This window comes from Heloderma suspectum, chromosome 1 (assembly GCF_057233095.1).
Source record: "Heloderma suspectum isolate Gila_16-S chromosome 1, 16-S_ref, whole genome shotgun sequence".
NCBI classification, from domain to species: Eukaryota; Metazoa; Chordata; class Lepidosauria; order Squamata; family Helodermatidae; genus Heloderma; species Heloderma suspectum.
Window position 1 is genome coordinate 275,185,635 of NC_139458.1, and position 19,551 is coordinate 275,205,185.

A 19,551-nucleotide genomic window follows, 5' to 3' on the forward strand; every position below is an offset into this window, starting at 1 on the left:
AAGTGGCTTAAATTTTTAAAAAGCCCCCCCAAAACCCCACATCACAGTAAAATCACATATTAGACAAAGCGGCCACAGAAAACTTAAATCCTCATTTTAAAAGAAATGGACTAAACAGGAAGGTTTGGGAAAGAGAGCAATGTTATTACTCTTTTGAGAAGTGGTCCCAAATTATTGAGACTATTGCTGAAAAACCCCGATGCCTGACCACCACTGCCCAAACCACTCACATAAAAGAAGTAGATGGCAGGGGCAATTGATAGGACAGCAGTGAGTAGATTTATGTGGCTCAAGACATATAAGGGGGGGGGGATTGGACTTGATGGTCTTGTAGGCCACTTCTAACCCCATGATTCTATGAAGGGTCCCAGGCCATGCAAGACTTAAAAAAATTAAAAACAATTCATTCAAGTTTGTATCAGTCTGTTGGACTGTGGGATAGGTAATTTAATGATTTTTTATTCTCTTTCAGATATTGTTTTGTTTTTGCGTTGGGATACCTCACAGTGTGCCAAATTTCTAGAGTCTATATCTTTGACTATGGGCAATATTCTGCTGATTTTTCTGGGTAAGAATAAACCTTTCCTGTACCCCAATTATTTTTGTGGAGATTATATACTGGAGATAAATACAGAGTTAAATATACATTTCCTAGAACTGTGTAAATGTCTGCATAATTCAGAAATTCTTTAATCACATTCGGTGACCTCGATAGATCCTTACCTGTTTATCTGTTATGGGAGAAGAATGTCAAGTAATCCTCTTCAGGCGTGGCTTATATTGGGAGTCTTATTTGGGCAAGCCTGTTTTCCCCCATTCTAAAAGGTTCAAATGCCCCTCCTAAGGCTTAGTTACTGCCAGTAAGAGCTTCAAGCTACAATATGTTGGGATTTTTGTATTCTTTGTTCCATCCCTTTTGCCTTTGGCTCCACCCTCTTTGCTTTGACCCCATCCACCACTGGAATGTGGCCCCTGAGAGCTTCTCTAAATTTGAATTCAGCTATAGGGCTGGAGGGGTTTCCCTAGGTGCTTCATAGCTCCTTTCAGAATGCAACTAGTTTTGGCATGGAGATCTGTGAAAAGGATTTCCTACAGCTTTTAAAAAATGCATAGTATCAGCAGGAGGAGGGGAGAGAGAATTCAGATCAGGACTGCTGATTCCACCCCCCCACCCCACCCCCGTACCATTTTCCTGATGAAAAACTTCTGTTTTGCCCCCAGCGAGGCAAAACATGGAAGCCACCTCTCCACTTTAAACAATGTACCTGCAGTGATGTGAAATAAAAAAACATTCCCAAACTGCCTTTGTTGTAGCTAACCTTTGTACTTCTCACAAGCTAATCAACAGTTTAAATGTATGTTCTCACCTGCTCTTGTCATGCTGCTCTTTTCAAGCAATTTATCTGACATGCTCCTTTGTCTTCTTTCTCCTCTCCTTGAGGCAGTGCTGTGATGGCAGTTGGGGGAGGGGGCACCCACCTCATCTTGAATATTTTATCTGTTTCTAACACGGTGTTCCTCTGGGATAGCTTCACAGCCCTCCTCGAGATAGGTTTTTAAAAAAAATGTCTCTGTGTTTACAAATTAATTTTCTCCATACCTGGGGAGGTATACTGACTACGCAGACACCCCTGCTTTGTTTGTTGGTTGCCATGTCTGACTGCCATGCTTTGTAGCACAGGACCACCATTTACCAGTAGATGGAGTGATTTATATTGTGAAAATGTGTTTTTATTTTTCAGCTCTGAATTGTGTATTCAGGGGATGGCATTCTCCTGGGGACTGATGAATATTTGTTATATTGCTTTCTTTGCTATTATCATTACCCATGTGTCTTAAGAGGAGCAAACAATGTCTTCACTATGATGCTGGAGAACTAATATACTCCCTACAGGCTGGTTGCACAGAGACACTAATTACTTTTTATTGCTTTTAAAATAAGTTCAATTTTTCAAAGTCAGCTATATTCTAATATTTATGGAACAAATACGTGGTTGAATGAATGGGTTTGACAAGCCGAAACAACACCATTCTGTGTTTCAGTGGTCCCTGTTTACCAGGGACAATCCTGATTTTTCTGTTACCTCTCCCTGGTAAACAATGGTATCTATTTGCCTTTGGAGATTTTGGGAGTGCCTTTACAAAAACAGTTGCTAGACTTGGCATTTTTCAGGTTTCAGTCTCTTCCCCCAGATCTCTAAAACACCTGTATGTGTTGGGGGATGTGTGTGTGACTGTCATGAGGAATCATGCAACTTGGCTTTAGAGCATATGTACGTAAATAAACACATAAATATGAACAGCATGAGGCTGTTCAGATGTAATGAGAGCAAGCATGCATGAACCTTGAACTCATGTGTGCCCTCCTTCTGTTTCCCCTTCTGTGTATGAGGAAAAGAGATTGGAAGCGTCCATTCCTGGTTTGTGGCAAACCATAGTTTGCCATTTTGCCGAAACTCAAATTTTGTTCACAAACCCGGATTGGAAATCACAGTTTGATCCTGGTTTATCATAAAACCTTGTTTACCAGTTTAAATGAAGAGGCAAACTAAAGCTTCTAATCACTTCCTGTTGTGGGAGGAGAGAGCATGTGAGCTCAAGGCTGCTTATATTCTGAACAGTCTCTTAGGAGCCATTTATTTTATTACATTTTTATCCCACCCTGCCTCCAGAGTCTCCCTACTTCAGTACGTGCAGCAAACCCTATGAAGTGAGTTAGGCTCAAAGTGAGCGAGTGAGTGACTGGCCCAGTTGATTTGCATAGTGTGGATTTAATCTAGTCACTATACCGCAATTTAGTACACAACTTGCCATTTCTTATCCACAGCTGGTTAGAAGAAAAGGCCATATTTATTACTTTATCATTCTCTATTATAGAAATATGTCAGAACTAATATGCCCTCCAGAAACATCTCTTTGCCTATTTAAAATTGTCCCCCACTGCTTAATCAATTAAAGTTTTTGTTGATTGCTTTCCCACTGAAACAGACTGAAGCTTGAAGTTCTGAATTTGCTAATAGTAGTAGTAGTAGTAGTAATAGTTTATATCCCACTCTTGTACCAGATGTGCCTAGAAATAAGCATGTAGCATAATCATAAAACCATACAATATATTCAAACAAGTACAAGCACAATGGCCAATTTCTAAAAACAGTACTAAAGAACATATAATATAACCAATATTTTAAACAAATGTTTAAACAAAACAACATTGTTTAAACAAAACAAATGGCTAACAGCATCAAGGTTAAAAAGATGTTACATGTTAAAACTGAAAGCAATTACACTAGGTGTTACACATTAACATCTTATCAGTGTCTTTAAATTTCTCCACAAAGTGGGAGTCCGATAGGTTTCAGTCAGGAGATCTGTCAAGCATACTTGTCAACTATCTCAGGATGGTAACAGAGAATAAGGCCTATGACATTGATCTGAATTCCTGGGCAGGCTTAATATAACATTGTAAAAATAGATAGTTGGTTTCATGTCAGTGACAACACTACTGTCTTCCTTTTCTTACAGAGTCCCCTGAGTCAATCTATGAAAAGTTCTTCTAGTGGCAACAGAAATTAGTGGCAGCGAAATACCCTATCACATTCAATCTCTTCTTCCCATAGGAAAGCAGTATTTTTATGAATGTGATGTGATTTCCTTGCTTTGAAGTGTTTTCTTTTACTTTCACTTTGTTACAGCCCAATGATGATAATTACACAGAAAATTACAAGCTTGGCATATGAAATTCATGATGGTAAGATTTGGGGCTGGGGGAGGGTGCCCCAAATCCTCCATGTTTAATGCCTTCCCTTGTAGTCCGAAACATACGTGGTCATATTTATTTTTACTAGTCATTTAAAAGGAATTGGGGAGGAGGAATTGTACAGATATGTTTACCTGTCTATGTGTAGAACATTATGAGGTAGCTAACATATATGAGAGTCTGAACAATCATTGAAGGTTATTCTTTGTTCTCTGTCCATACCCTGAGAATCATTCAGGATAGGTGACGGATCCCTGCTTATAAAGTCAAATTGAACCCATGAAGTATAGGATAGCTGAGTCGTATTAACAAAACAGATTAATTGTGATGACTTAATGGACAGAATACTGCTTTAGTTTTGCTGTTCTGTGCCTTGTTGAACAGGTAAGCAAAACCGAAGCAGTATTTTTATAAAATTTTTGTATGTGCCAATCTTGTGGAACCTGAAGTTGTAAAGATTCCAGCAGTCTAGATATGCTAAACTATAGTTGTCATGCCTGATCAGTTTAGAAAGCAAGGCTTTAAAAAGGAGGATATTGTGAGACCAGGAAACATACCTGATTAATTTGCAAATTAATAGGGAACTAATGTCTATATTAAGATGCAATGCCAAACCATGGTTTACTGTTATGAGAATAAGCTTTGGCAGACATCAGCCTCATGTGTAACCCTCTCCTTCTCTGGGGAGTTTTAGATTAATCACAGTTTGATGTGGCATCCAAACTGTAATATATGGTTAATCTTAATTATGGTTAGTTGAAACAAGCCAGATTTGTAAATGATGGTTTGAAGTTGGCGTATTTCAATTAACCATAGTTAAGGTTAAGCCACAGTTTGTCTTGGTTTGGATGACATGGAAAGCTGTGATTTTTCCTCTTCACAACCATGCCTGAAGAGGAGGGGGAAGTATCTGAGCCCAAGGCCTGCTGCAGCTTGTTCTCAGAACTGTGATTTAGCATTACATCAGAACCAGCCCAATGTGCTTTACTCTATGTCTTTCCCCCATCCACAGGAATGTTTCGAAAGGCAGAAGAACTGACGCCATCACAGCGATGCTTAGCTGTGAGGTAAGCTTTTCTCTGTTTCAGTGTAAACTGCCACGTGGTCCCTTAGGTTCCATCTGCACTCTGTTAGCAGGAGACAGAGATGAGGAGAACCCTTAAATTGAGTTGCTTTCCACCCATTTGTGTATAATAGAATTAAAGCCATCTTGGAATTTTGGTCAAACCTATCATTAGGGTATAAATATAATTTAAGCAAATAACTTTAGATATGGTGTGCTGTTAAGACACATACAACTCATTGTGCATTTGATATTGTTAGTGGCTCCCAGTCCCTAATTTTATTTAGGCACATTTCTTGTGGAGTATTGATGAATTTCACTTGCATCTTGGTTTTTTTTACCCCTAAACAAGAAATTAGACCTCTTAGTCAAACCCTTGTACCACCATATTGTGAACGGCATCCTTTAAGCCCACATTGATTTGTGGACAAGTGCTGGTAGCTTGGCAGCCGACATATAGGCTTCATGCAGACAACCGGTGAGCACAAGGATTTTTGAATCCCAGACCTCTTACCTTTCTCTCTCACTACAGTTAAAAATGAAGCAGTAATGTCAGTTAGACATTCAATTTACGCTAGAATATAATCACTGTGTGGTATTAGTATTATTCTTATAGTAGAGTTCTCTTTTAAAACTTAAGTAAAATCTCACCAGTTGCTTGTCTTTGAATTACAGACGCATGCCAAGTCTACTGGAGTATTTAAGTTACAACTGTAATTTCATGGGTATCCTGGCAGGCCCATTATGCTCTTATAAAGACTATATTACTTTCATTGAAGGCAGATCATACCAACTGACACAGTCTGAAGCAAATGGGAAAGAAGAGATAAAATATGAACAAACAGATCCCTCTCCAAATGTAAGACCTATAACTTTTGCAGTGCTGCTGTTCTATTATCATTGCATGAAAAGCCTGGTTTGCATTACTTTTTTTTTTACAGGCATAACACTCAAGCTGTATCTGGACCATGAATGATGATATTTATGAATGGTACAGTTCTATCTCCAAAAAGAACATACTATGTTTTATCTAAAAGGTAGATATTCTCCATAGATGCTCACTTCTGGACCTTCTGGACTGCGAAAGGCCTGGGATTGGTATTTCTATAGTCCCACCCAGGGCCACCAAGATTGTCAATATACAATAAATATACTTCATTTCCTTTTTAAAAAAAATCTACGATTTAAATTCCTTAAAATAAACACCTTGATTTCATTATTTATTTTGGTAGTAGCCTGGCTAATATATCTTAGATGTGCGATTGACCCACAACTGAGACCTTAAACAAGAACCAAGAGAATAGCTTTATTACAGGTATTAATGTGTACACATGGGATTAATTTAAAGATTGCAGGATAATGTATTGAGAGCTGATAATTCAGATGTTCTGCCTTGTGTGTACTTGGTTTAGTTACTAAGGAATATAGAAGTCAGCTTTTAATTAACCACATTTTTAAATCAAGGGTGTGTCCTCTATCTTGGTAGCCTCCACCCCAGCCAGCATTCACAGAACAGCGTTAGTTTCTGGACTGAAGTCTTCTCTCGGGTCCAGCCCTTATTCTCCATCTCCTCTGGCCTGATGGATGTTCAGCCTCAATAAGGACTTTGTTCTGAAGAGAAGAATTCACCTGGGTTAGGATCACCACACTGAAGACTCTGGCATTAGATTCCCAGCTGCCTGCTTGCTGCTTCCTTTAGCACAACCCTTTTGAAAGTCTCTGTCACCAGCTACTGTTTTCTGGTCTTTCTCCTTCCAGGCTCTCTTAGGGCTTTGAGTCTTCTTCCCAAGACAAGCTTTATTCTTTTCAGCTTTCCCTTTTCTTCTGCCTGTTCTTTTTTCTTCCTTCAGCCTTCTGTCGTGGTATCTTGGGGCCTTCTCTATCCAGTTCCAGCTCCTTGACTGAGTCCTGACAGTGCTGTATCTTGCCTATTTATTCTCTGTTGACTACAGCCTTTGGCCACTAACATGTGGCCAACTTGCAGCCCCCCCTCTTCTTCCATGGGTCTTTCCCAAGGACCAATATAAGTTATTTTAATGTGAACACCAGTCAGCTTAGTCCCATCTAATGCCTCTGATCAGTATAAATAATAGTGCTCCTAACTGCCAAAGATGCTGGGCCTCTTTAGCAACTATATAACCAAGGCCTCTGTTACCAGTCAAGCCCTCATACACTACCATTTACAGAGGTTTGAGGCCTTATCAAATGCACTTTTAACTCAGTCTTCATTTCAAGCTATGGCATTTAACCATAGTACAAAATGTATAACAAATCATAACACTAGATAACTGTCCTTTTATATTAAGTAATAATAAATAATGAAATGTTTATCTATATGAAGCAATTATTAATAGATTTGGAAGCAGGTAAATATCCCTTCAGAGGAAATACTTAATGTTCTTTTTTGGTGCATCAAGTACAAATGAGTTGCTTTTTGGAGTGGGGTAGAAGGTGAAGAACAAGAATGAATAGAAAAACTACGTATTATTTGTTTTATGTAAGAACCTGAAATATTACAGTACGATGGCTTGGATCCAAAGAATCATGGGCAGAGTTCTACCCATGCAATGCGCTTTTCCTTGTCCCCTTCTGATGCAGGCGCTTGTGGTGGTTGGATCTAACCCTAAGTTTCTGCTGCCTTGAGGAAATTCTGTAGTTTGAAAGGTGATTTATAATTCTCTTAAGTAAAAGAAAACAAATAGGAGGATAACATGCAACACATTGTAGCTTTATGAAAGGCAAGATCTTCAACCTTACATCGCTGTTCCCAGTCTTAAAAAGCAACCCTATACATATTTACTCCAAAGTAAGTCTCATTATCTTCAATGGGGCTTACTCCCAGGCAAGTGTGCATACAGTTGCAGCCTTAATGTTCCTTTCATTGGAAATCAAATCTACATTTTATTTTGGTTCAGAGAAAGATGACTGTAGATCCATGTAATAATTTTATAGAGCAGTGAAACATCCCCCCCCCTCCATTTCTGTATGATTTGCTTAGCTGTTCAATAAAAGGTTCTCCCTGGTGAATGTACTTTTGCGCATTCACCCAAAAAAACAGCTTGGTTAGCCAGAATGCTTATTGGGAATGTGCAGAATCTCATGTTACTTTCTGAGCCAGAGAAGATCTCAGAGAAGGACACTATTCATAATATATCCAAGCATTATAAGCTGGACAAAATATTTCGAACCAGATAATTGCAAGCTTCAGCATTATCAGTAGTACTGACCTACTGTGCTGTGTACACACATCTCTTACAATCAGACATTACTAAGAGATGAAGAATAAACAACAAAATTCTGATTTTCAAAACTATGGACTATCCACCTAACAGACCTGCAGAGCAATCCTGTAATATTTACTGAGACGTGACTCCCACTGTGTTCAATGGAGCTTACTCCCCATTAAGTGTGCATAGTATTTCAGCCTTAAAGCACTAACACTTAGTGTTGTCACTTTATGTGTGGCTTTTTAAAATAAGATGAGAACCGTGTAGCTGGCTTACTCTCCAGATTAGTTGAAGCTTGAATGCTGTGCTCTGTAGAATTTCATTTCCCCCTATAAATCCAAAGGGTTTTTGTGATAAAACATAAAGGAATGACTCTACTAATATGATGGGGTTTTTTTTGTTTTTTGTTTTTACCAATATGCCATTTGCTTCTTTATTGGCTATATCAGTTGATTGATCAAGGCATGGAAACAGTTTCCCTCTTTTTAAAACATGAGTTTGCCGTGTTCTTCTCCTTCTCTGTCCTGATAATGGTTAGTACTGCAAAATGCATGATATAACATCACTGCGATGCAAATTTCCCCATTCCTGCGGCAACAGATAAGGGTGTGGGCAAATTTGTGTGACCCCATATTACATGTTTTGCATTACTAAACCTTATAACAGCCTTCCCAACCTTTTGCCTTCCAGACGTGTTGGACCACAGCTCCCATCATCCCAAGCCAGGAGGGCTGTGCTGGCTGGGGTCAATGGGAGTTGTAGCACAACACATTTGGAGGGTGGCAGATTGGGGAAAGTTGCCTTTTAGAGAATGGAGGAAGAGATGGGTCTGCTGTTTTACGTAATGTAAAGTTTCAGTCTTGCGCTTTTTTGCCTACAGTTGGAGCTTGTCTTTCTGTTCCCTTGTCAGGACAGCAAATGCACACATTAAGAATGTAACTACTTGACACTTGAATTTAAAAACACAGATGGTATGGTCCATATACAGAACATATGGAAAATGGTAGAGACTGAAAGGAAACTTTGTTTAAAACATAAAAGTGCGCTAAATAGCTGGTGTATATGCTTATATAGACTAGTGGATGGATTTTGCCCTGTTTCTTGATTCAGAATGGACCAGGCTTTTTGAGGTTTGAAAAGGCCAAAAAGGTTTGTCTCATCTGAAAGTCTTCCTCGTTCTTTTCTTACATGTTCCCAAACTTGGAAGTTACATGGGAGTAGGGCGAACAGCAGTAAAGAAGGCTTGCAAGAATAAAGTTTGCAGTGAAGGCTACTGCTCGTGCTCAAACCTTCCATTGTCCAGGGCAAGTCTGAGGACTGTAGCCATTCTTAGTTTGCTTGAATGAGGAGGAATAAAGAACTATATTTCTCATAGTCTGCAGTACAGGCTCTGAACATGCTCAGAAATCTTCAGTCCAGAATGAGTAACTACTTAGAAGAAGCAGCCATTTGCTTAACTCTGAGAACTTCTGAATTTCTCTTGATCTATGTATAAACATTAACAAATGACATTTCCCAGAATTCATATCTGCCAGAATGAAGCTGTTTCTGCCTCCCTCCCCCACATCACATCTTGGCAAATTTATGAAAGTATGGTGCCAGGCATTATGAGTTCAACTCATAATAGGTAAGGGATTTCTGAACATCAGGAGTTCATCTCCAACCCCCACCTTCCCACAAATTAGAAATTATTCTCTATTCCTGTTATACACATATAGCTGACAAAAAGATGGTCTTACGCCTTTACTATATAAACTTGCTAGAAAGCTCTCAAGTGTCTGACTTTCAGGAGCGCCCTAGCGGCCTCTTTCAGTACACTCCAGTAGCCAACTCAAGACACAGACGAAAGGATTCTTTTCAAGGCTTTAATCCTTTTACAACTTAATGACTCTTTCAGATGCTAATCACCAGCGACTAAGCAATGAACAGCAGAGTAGCCTATGCTCCGGGGAATGGGGAAATGCTTCCCCATTTGAAGGAGAATTACTTGAAGACCCTGAACTTATGGGCTAGGGAGAGATCCTCCCTCTTTCCCTTGGGTCCACGGGACGCGGCCGTTGCTTGCGCGCCAAATGGGCGCTACGCCTCCTTTCCGCGCCCTCCATTGCTCGTCGCTGTCTGTGTTGAGTGTCTAGCAAGCCCCTCTCCCGCACTCTCTCACTGCCAGGGTCACTATCTATCTCAGGAATGCTGGCAGGAGGAATCTCTGCCAGCTGCTGTGCCTGTGAGGGAAGAGCTGGTTCCTCTCCCACGGATTGCTGATCCTCCTCAGAATCAGAACTGCTCTGGGGTTCTATCAGTTTAGTTTCCACCCTGACATCATCCCTGCTCCCATGAGGCCCCCCCTTGTGCTCCTCCCCTGGGGTCCTGGGTTTGTGGGGGTACAGCTGGTGGAAGCGCCTCAGCAGCAACAGAGCATGCACATTTTCCATGAGTTCCCAGGTTCGCTCATCTGGCCCGTACCCCTTCCAGTCCACTAGATATTGCAGGCGGCCGCGAGAAAGGCAGGAGTCCAGAATCTCCGTGACCTCAAACTCCCCCTCCACCAGCACTGGTGGCAGGGTGGGGGGAACCGACCGAGCGATGAGGGTTGCCAGAAACCAGGGGGGACAGCAAGGACCGATGAAAAACAGGATGGATCTTCATGGAGGGGGGGAGAACCAGGCGAAAAGCAGCAGGGTTAATCTGGGCCGTAATCTGGAAAGGCCCCGTGAGGCGAGGCACAAGCTTCCTTGCGGGCGAGTGAGAGGGGAGGTATTGGGTGGACAACCAAACCCAGTCCCCCAGTTGCAGAGACAGACCCGGCTGGCACCGCCAGTCTGCAGAGGCCTTGTAGGCTGTCTTGGCTTGCTTGAGGGAGTCCCGGAAGAGGTGGTGTACCGCTCGCAACTCCTCTAAAAGGTCATGGGCTGCTGGAACCGAAGAGGGAGCTAAGGTGGACGGGAAAGCCTTGGGGTGGTAACCAAAATTGGCAAAAAATAAGAGTTTGGTAGGTGGAAGCATGGCAGACATTGTTATAAGCATATTCTGCAAGAGGCAGCAAGGAAAACCAGTCATCTTGCTGGTAATTGACAGAACAGTGCAAATATTGTTCCAGAGTCACATTGGTGCGCTCGGTCTGACCATCTGTCTGTGGATGGTGGGTGGGTGGAGGAAAGACGGAGCGTCACATGGAGAAGCCCAAGTAGCTCCCTCCAGAAATGGGCAGTGAATTGGGCCCCCCTATCCAAAATGAGACCCTCGGACCATCCGTGGAGCCGGAAAACATGCGCCAAAAATAGCTCCGCCGTGTCCCTGGCTGTGGGCAACCCAGAGCAGGGGATGAAATGGGCCATCTTGGAAAACAAATCCCCCACCACCAGAATGGTGGTCTTACGGTGTGAGGGAGTCAAGTCAGTGATGAAGTAAAGGGAGAGCAGTTTCCAAGGTCCTGAGGGGGTAGGCAGGGGGTGAAGCAAGCCTGTGGGCTTCCCGGAGGGGGCCTTCGCCTGCTGGCAGGTTGGGCAGGAGGCAACATAGGTCTTGACGTCCCAACACAAATGAGGCCACCAAAAATCTTGCATCACTCCATGCAGGGTCTTGGCGAAGCCAAAATGCTCAGCGGTGGGGGAGTCATGGCACTGATGGAGGACCCTCTCGCGGAGGGGTCTAGAAGGCACATAGACCTGACCGGAATGGTAAAGCAGGCCACCTCGCAAAGAGAAGGGGGTAGAGTGGGGGGGGGGCAGAGGCTAGCCACAATTCCTCCACTTTTGTGCAAACAAAAAGCATCCTGAGCCTGTTCAGAGTGAAGGTGCTCCTCCCAAGAGTGAGGCACTGCAGCTGCCGCCAGGCTCTGGGGGGGAAGAATCAGAGGGGGGGGATTTCCCTCACCCCCTGGCTGAAGGTCCGGCTTACGAGAAAGAGCATCTGCTTGTAGGTTGTCAGAGGCCTTCACATGGCAAACCTTAAGGTGGAACCGGGGGAAAAAAAGCGACCACCTAATCTGCCTCTGGTTTAAGGCACGGGCTGTCTGAAGATGTTCCAGGTTGCGACGGTCGGTTCTAACTTCAACTGGGTGCTGTACCCCCTCCAGCAGATGACGCCAGGTCTCCAAAGCGGACTTGATGGCCAACAGTTCCTTCTCCCAGATGGTATATTTCCTCTCAGACATGTTCAGCTTCCTGGAGTGGTAGGGTCAGGGTTGCAACCTGCCGCCCGCCCGATCTGGCTGAAAAAGCACCGCCCCCACCGCAAAGTCAGAGGCATCAGTTTGCACCACAAAGGCTTCCTCGGGTCGGGATGTAACAGGATCGGCTCAGAACTAAAAAGCTTCTTAAGTTCCTCGAAAGCCTGTTGGGCAGATGCCGTCCAATGAAAAGGAGATTTCCTGTCCTTAAGGAGGTCTGTGAGAGGAGATGTCAGCCGAGCAAAGCTGGGCAGGAACTTTCTATAGAAATAACAAACCCCAGAAAACGTTGCAAGTCCTTCTTGGTGGATGGAGCCTGCCAGGAGAGGTTAGCCATCCATTCTTGGTGGATGGAGCCTGCCAGGAGAGGGTAGGACCTTTGCAGGATCCATCCTGATACCGTCAGCTGAGATAATGTAGCCAAGATAGTCCGAAGAGGTTAGGTCAAACGCACATTTCTCCAGCTTGGCATACAGATGGTTCTCACGGAGGCGCTGGAGGACGGCAGAGACATGGTGCTGATGGGCGTTGGGGGTCCTCAAAAAATATAAGTAAATCATTGAGATACACAGTGAGGAAAGAGTCCAAATAGTCCCGGAAGATGGCATTCATAAAACGCGAAAACGTGGGGGGGGGGGGCGCAGGCGAGCCCAAACGGCATCACTAGGTATTCATACGCTCCGTACCGGGTGCCGAAACAGGTCTTCCACTCATCCCCCTCCTGGATGTGAATCAGATTGTAGGCGCCACGCAGGTCCAACTTTGTGAAAATATTGGCTCACCGCAGGCGCTCCAGCAGCTCAGGGATCAGGGGGAGGGGGTACTTGTCAGGGATCGAGACAGAATTGAGGGCTCTGTAGTTGTGCACCAGGCGGAGTTCTCCAGATTTCTTGGTCACAAAGATGGTAGGGGCGCAGGCGGGGGAGGAGGAAGGGCAAATGAAGTCATGTCTGAGGTTTGTGTCCAAAAACTCCCGCAGAGCTCGAAGTTCCAGCTCCGACATTGAATACAGTCAGCCAGCGGGGATGGTCGCCCCCGGAATGAGGTTAATGGCACAGTCAAATGGGTGGTGGTGGTGGGGAGCTGGTTGGCCTCCTTCTTATCGAAAACATCCTGAAAAGCTGCATACTTCTCTGGGAGGATCACGTAGCTGAAGAACTGCCAGAAGCAGACGAGGAGGGGGAGGAAAGGATTAAGGCCTGGACTGGGACTGGCGCCTCGATCGGGAGGCAATACTCCCGGCAGTAGGGAGACGCAAACTCCACTTGCTGAAGGTCCCAAGAAATCTGAGGATTATGCTTAGAGAGCCAGGAAACACCCAGCATGACTGGGTATTGGGGAACCTTGGCCAAGTGAAACTGAATCTGCTCAACTTGGGACTGGGCGCGCAGAGTGAGCAGAGCTGTAATCCGGATCACCATGCTTGACGAAAGAGGCCACCCATCGATGGTCTCCACTGCCAAGGGGGCAGGAAGAGGCAGGGTAGGAATCTTATGGAACAGGGCGAAGGTTTCATCCATGAAACTGGTCGTAGCCCCCGAGTCCACTAAAGCCAGGGCCTCCACCCCACCCCACTGGGAGGAGCAGAGGTGAACATGCAATAGCAGATGGGAGGGTTGGGGGGTTGCGGAAGGCACCCACCGGGTGTGGAACCGACCCCCACACTGGAGACCTCCAACAGGCTTGGGGGGCAGCCTAGTCAGGCCTGGGGGCGAGGAGGAGGAGGAGGAGAAGGAAGGAGAGGAGGGGGAGGCAGAGGAGCTGTGGGTCTAGCGCGGCAGGTTTTGGCGAAATGTCCCAGCTTTCCACACCGAAAGCATCGGCGCTCAGTGCGCCGCTGCTTTAGTTCCTCCGGTGACAGTGGGGCTTGGGTAGCTCCCAGCTGCATCGGGGTCTCCTCCGCCCCCACTGCAGGGGTGTGGGGTGTGGGAGGGGGCAGGAAACAGGGGGGAATGGGAGGAGGGAAATCTCGGCCCCCGGCACCCTGTTGGGTCTGCCGGCACCCCTCCAGCCGACTATCTATCTGGAGGCAGGTCTGGATGAGGTCCTCCAAAGTAGGTGGGCTAGGCGTGCACGCCAACTCATCCAAGATCTCGTTATTCAAACCATCGAAAAACTGAGCCACCAGCGCGGCATCATTCCACTGTAAATCCTGCATCAGCAAGCGAAAAGTTGTTGCATAGCTGGAAACTGAGTCCTTGCCCTGCCTGAGGCGGCGAATCTCCCGAGAAGCCGTCTGCATGCGCAGGGGGTCACTGAAAAATCTGGCCATCGCTGTCATGAAACCTTGATAGTCCCCGAGCAGGGGGTCATTAGCGAGAAGAAGTCCCGAAGCCCATTTAGCTGCCACGCCTGAAAATAGGTTAATGATGAAGCCCACATGAATCTGTTCCGTCAGGAAATCCTCAGGTCGAAGGCACATGTACAGCTCCGATTGGGCCCGGAAAATCTGAAAAAGTCCTTTCTCCCCAGAAAACTTCTCTGGCAAAGCCACTGGGCATTTGCGGCGGGGGGGAATTGGAGGTGGTGGGGGTTGAACCGCAGCTTGTAGATTCTGTACGGCAGTCGTCAGTTGAGCCACTTGATCACGGAGAATCTGGTTCTCTTGCACCAGAGCTTGCACCGCCGGGTCCCTGGCACCTTCCATTCGGCATTAGGAGAAGAGAGAGGAAAAAAAAGAGGAACAGAGACCAAGCTGTCAGGAGCTCCCTAGCGGCTTCTTTCAGTACGTTCCAATAGCCAACTCAAGACACAGACGAAAGGATTCTTTTCAAGGCATTAATCCTTTTACAACTTAATGACTCTTTCAGATGCTAATCACCAGCGACTAAGCAATGAACAGCAGAGTAGCCTATGCTCCGGGTAGGCAGTTGGTCCCCGTTTGAAGGAGAATTACTTGAAGACCCTGAACTTATGGGCTAGGGAGAGAGCCTCCCTCTTTCTCTTGGGTCCATGGGACGCGGCCATTGCTTGCGCGCCAAATGGGTGCTACGCCTAGGGATGTACGAAAGTCCCCTTACCTGGCTCCGCCGGGTTCCGCTGGGGGGGAGGCGCTCCATCTCTCCCCCCGGAATCCTGGCCAGCTGGCTCCGCTCTGCGGGGATTCCGCAGAGCCGCCGGCCGGCTCTGCCAGCAGCCGGACATCCAGCTGCTGGCTAGCAGGGACGCCAATGGCGGTGGCCATAGAAGCCGCCGTTTGCGTCCCTGTAGTCAGCCGTGATAGGCTATGTAAGCCTTTATGTAGCCTATCACGTCTGGCTTAAAACAAACAAACAAACAAACATGCATATGCAAATGGCGGCGGCTATGGCCGCCGCCATTTGCATTCCTTATTTTTGCGTTCCCCTTATTTTTGCCGTCTTAGTCTACGTAAATATTTACGTAGACTAAGACGGGCAAAAATAAGGAACGCAAATGGCGGTGGCTGTAGCCACCGCCATTTGCGTACGCTTTTTTTTAAAAAGCCAGACGTGATAGGCTACGTAAGTCTTTACGTAGCCTATCACATCTTGTAAAAAAAACAAAAACAAAACACCTCCAGACTGCAAATGGCGGCGGGGGCAGCTGGTCGGAAGACCAGCTGCCGCTGCTGGAGCCGCCGCCCGGAAGATCCGCCCCAGGTAAGTCTTGTCCCGGGGGGGATCCGCGGGGGGGGGTGGCAGGCTGTTCCGCCAGATTTCAGGGTGCCGAATGCACTGGCATTCGGCCTCTCCAAGATCCGTGGCGGAATTCTCTGCCATCCCTAGCTACGCCTCCTTTCCGCGCCCTCCATCGCTCATCGCTCCCTGCGTCTGCGTGGAGAGTCTAGCAAGCCACCCTCCCGCACTCTCTCCCTGCCAGGGTCACTATCTATCCCAGGAATGCTGGCAGGAGGAATCTCTGCCAGCTGCTGTGCCTGTGAGGGATGAGCTGGCTCCTCTCCCACGGTTTGCTGATCCTCCTCCGAATCAGAACTGCTCTGGGGTTCTATTGGCTCAGTTCCCACCCTGACACTGACAAGCACAAGGTTGGTTTATAAGTGAGAATCTATTAACACTATCTTCAAAATATCAACTAATCAGTCATCCACAGGTAAGCTTTCTTGTATTGCTCATATGCTTGACATTTTTGTTTTGTTATTTATGCTATGTTATCTTTCTGACATTACTTTTAAGAGAACCTGAGTATGCTCTTGAATTGATACTTTACACTTCCCAACTGGTGTTAGAGAAATCTGGCTGCATTTTATTACACCAGTGAATATTGTGTGCTTCTTGAGAAATAATGTAAACGGTGTAATTCTTTCTTTTCCCTGCATTTGTTGTATCAAGTTGCTACTTCAACTTGCTTTCTTACATTAAGAGTTGCACTTCTGCCTTGTCATCTTGCTGAAATGCTTATTTAAGAGCATTTTTTTTTTGGCTGGATTCTCATAATGAATTGAAAAACAAAAGAATAATGCAACATTAGATTAAGTTTAACTTTCACAGGTAATGAGGATCAGCAAATGTGAAGCTCTAGATGAAAGAACTATGTTCTGCCTAATCTAATAAGCTTCCTTTCTTGTTTGAATTTCATTTCTGTATCATAAAATTAATGACAGCCCCTTCTTCTGTTAACTTTATTAGGCGCATGATATGAGCTTAATATAACAGTTTCTACTGTGCTAACTGCATGTTAACTGAATCTAGTCAACATTCTCTAGTGATTTATTTCATATCTCCCTCCTATTATGCCTTTTTACAAGCTATCATTTGTTGGTGCTCAAAGTGGTGTCAACTGTCTGAAATTAATATCTATCTTCGTAAGTTTGTTTTTCTTATAGCTATAAGCTACCCTTATATTCCCATGTTCCTGTGGAACAAATCCCCCTTGCTTCTGGCTTCTTAGAAATATTTTTAGCTGTTGACCCCCCTCCCCCCAGTTAATTGCCTCCAGTGTATGCATAACTTGATGTGCACCAGTCCCATATGTCATAAGCTTTATTTCAGTCAGAAAGCTTTACTGCACTAACTATAGTTGGTGAAGCTGCCAAGCAAGCATCAAAATGAACTCACTCTAACGGCTGTCTTAAAATAAACTTTTAATCACTTAGGTCATGATTCCAAATTTATTGAGATCAGTCACTATCTTTCCATTGATTTCAGTAGGATGTTGAATTTTATGCATCAGATATAAGTACTAATTTAATAATTTCTATACCTAGTAATTCTATAAAACAATATTTTATAGCGTACAGTTATGCAGAGCTAGTGTGGCAAAGTGGAGAGTTGGTATGGTATAGTATAATTGCTTCAGCAGGGTTGCTGTACCATGTGTCTTCAGACCACGGCCTAGGGGCAGAGACTTTAGATGTGAAGATAGTGACCTGGTTTGCACAGTGGCAACAACCCTTGGTTAACAAACTGTGGGTTGTTGAAAATACGGTGGGAGCGTGCATGCGTGGTGGTTCCTTCACGCACATCCGATTCTGCTATGATAAACAAGCCAAGGACACCGTGTCACTGGGTTGTTCACATGATGTCTGAATGCAGAACTCTGGGTTGTTGGGGAATGAACAACCTAGAGTTTGAATCCAGGTGGAAGACTGTAGGGCTTATAGCAGCTTTCTAAAAATGCTTGAAACCAAAAAAAAAAAAAAAGTTAGAAATTGTAATTTAGAACCTGTAAACAATTGTAAATGTGATTTAAAATGGACCAAAACAGGCATATTTTATTAATCATCAATTATATTAATAAATATAAATTAATAATTATCCTTAAAAAGTAGGGAAATGGGATTTAATATTTAGCTAACATAGTGCTTTATGAAAGTGTTTCTGGCTGGATATGGCAAAATTAGTTAATAGTTTTTAAAAAGAAATACCCTCATCATTGATATAGCCAACAGCATTTCAGCACTTAGGACTTCAGTGGTACAACATAATGAATTTAAATAAAATCTTGTAGGATGGATTTAGGGACAGTTTTCCCCTAGCACCCTCAGGGAGTGAACATTAGACTTTACAAGATGTCTGTGTGCTTTCCAGAGAGCAGACTTAACATTATTGATCATCTAAGTCATATTTGCCCTGCCGCAGTTACTTTCTTGAAGCAATATTTGTTGTGAAACATAGTAGGAATAGTGATAGATTAAGCAGTTTGTGAATTGATGGCTTTAATAAACCTGAGCCAAATGAAGTTTGTTAAAATCTGGATCTCTGGCAGCCTGCTGCCTCTTGCTCGGGTGAAAGAAAGGGACTCAATTAAGCATTTTGCTGTTCTTTCTCTTAGCAATTGATAAACAGGGGAACTGGGAACAGAGAGCAGTGGAAGGAATACAGGTTGGAAAAGGAGGTGAAATCGCAAAGCATAAGGAACACTGCCGAACAGTAAAGAACATGCTACAGTTTTCTCTTCCATCAGTGGCTAGGTAACTTTCTAGAAGAGGCAATAGTATACCTACTATATGAAATGAGAAGTTGAGAGTATGATAATACTGCACTGGTATCTTTTTTTTTCTTCTGTAATGTTAGACGTGGTTCAGGTAGTAGGATTTGTAATAAAAAAAGCGACTATTACCCTTCCACGGTCTTTTAAAATAGCCCTTGAAAATATAAAGAATGTATAATGGTCTGTTGAAGGTAGCACTCCAACAGTAGTCTTAATATATGTCAAGGAGCTTTGGAGTAGATGAGGACTTACAAAATAGCTAGCTACACTAAAGGTGTTTAAGTTGTCATCCTCTGTATGCTTGGGAGTAAGCCCAATTGAAGTCAGTGGGATTTATTTTTGAGTAGACATGTATAGGCTTGTACTGTTCATTTGTTGGTAGGTGTGCTGGAGAAATATTGAAAAGCCTTGTAGGTTAGCAAAATTACAATATTTATCCAGGTGTGCAAAGATCCCAGAGAATTGGCATTCAGTAGAGTAATAGGTGGTTTGGTTTAAACCGTGAATGGAAAATCAGCAACAGAACTCTTAAGGTGGTATCCAAATGTAATCCCACCAATTTTGGTGGCAAATCGCATCTTTTTCCCATTGCCCTAGTGAGTGCTAGTTACATTGCACAAGTGTTGGTTACGCTAGTACATCATTGGCGCTAGTGTACAGTTGGATACTACCCTTAAACTATATGTGCTGTCAACCCCTCCCCCCATATTTGCGCTGAAAGTGGGCCTGTGTGTGTGTGTGTGGGGGGGGGAGAAATTTACTAAAGTTGAGAGGTGAAACGTCATTTCTACTTCTCAAATGTCATATAAGAGGTTTTACCTCTTATAATCCCAAATGAGTTGTCAGAGTAGTCTGAGAGCAAGTTCACATTGTAAAATTCCTCCACACAATTGTGTCATGCAAGTATATGGCCATGTAGAGAAAA

At 44.1% G+C, this 19,551-nt stretch overlaps 1 protein-coding gene across 2 annotated transcripts in view; it reads left to right on the plus strand.

Moving 5' to 3' along the window:
• The window catches only part of MBOAT2 (membrane bound glycerophospholipid O-acyltransferase 2), a 125,184-nt gene that overhangs the window by 86,467 nt on the left and 19,166 nt on the right, over window positions 1-19,551 (plus strand). Inside the window, exons 4-7 of one of the 2 annotated variants that reach the window (XM_084826683.1) lie at window positions 473-568; window positions 3,693-3,748; window positions 4,770-4,824; window positions 5,496-5,679. In XM_084826683.1, coding sequence (XP_084682809.1) covers window positions 473-568; window positions 3,693-3,748; window positions 4,770-4,824; window positions 5,496-5,679 — 391 coding nt within the window. The remainder of the gene's footprint in view (window positions 1-472; window positions 569-3,692; window positions 3,749-4,769; window positions 4,825-5,495; window positions 5,680-19,551) is intronic. The other variant, XM_084826684.1, reaches the window with a different exon arrangement.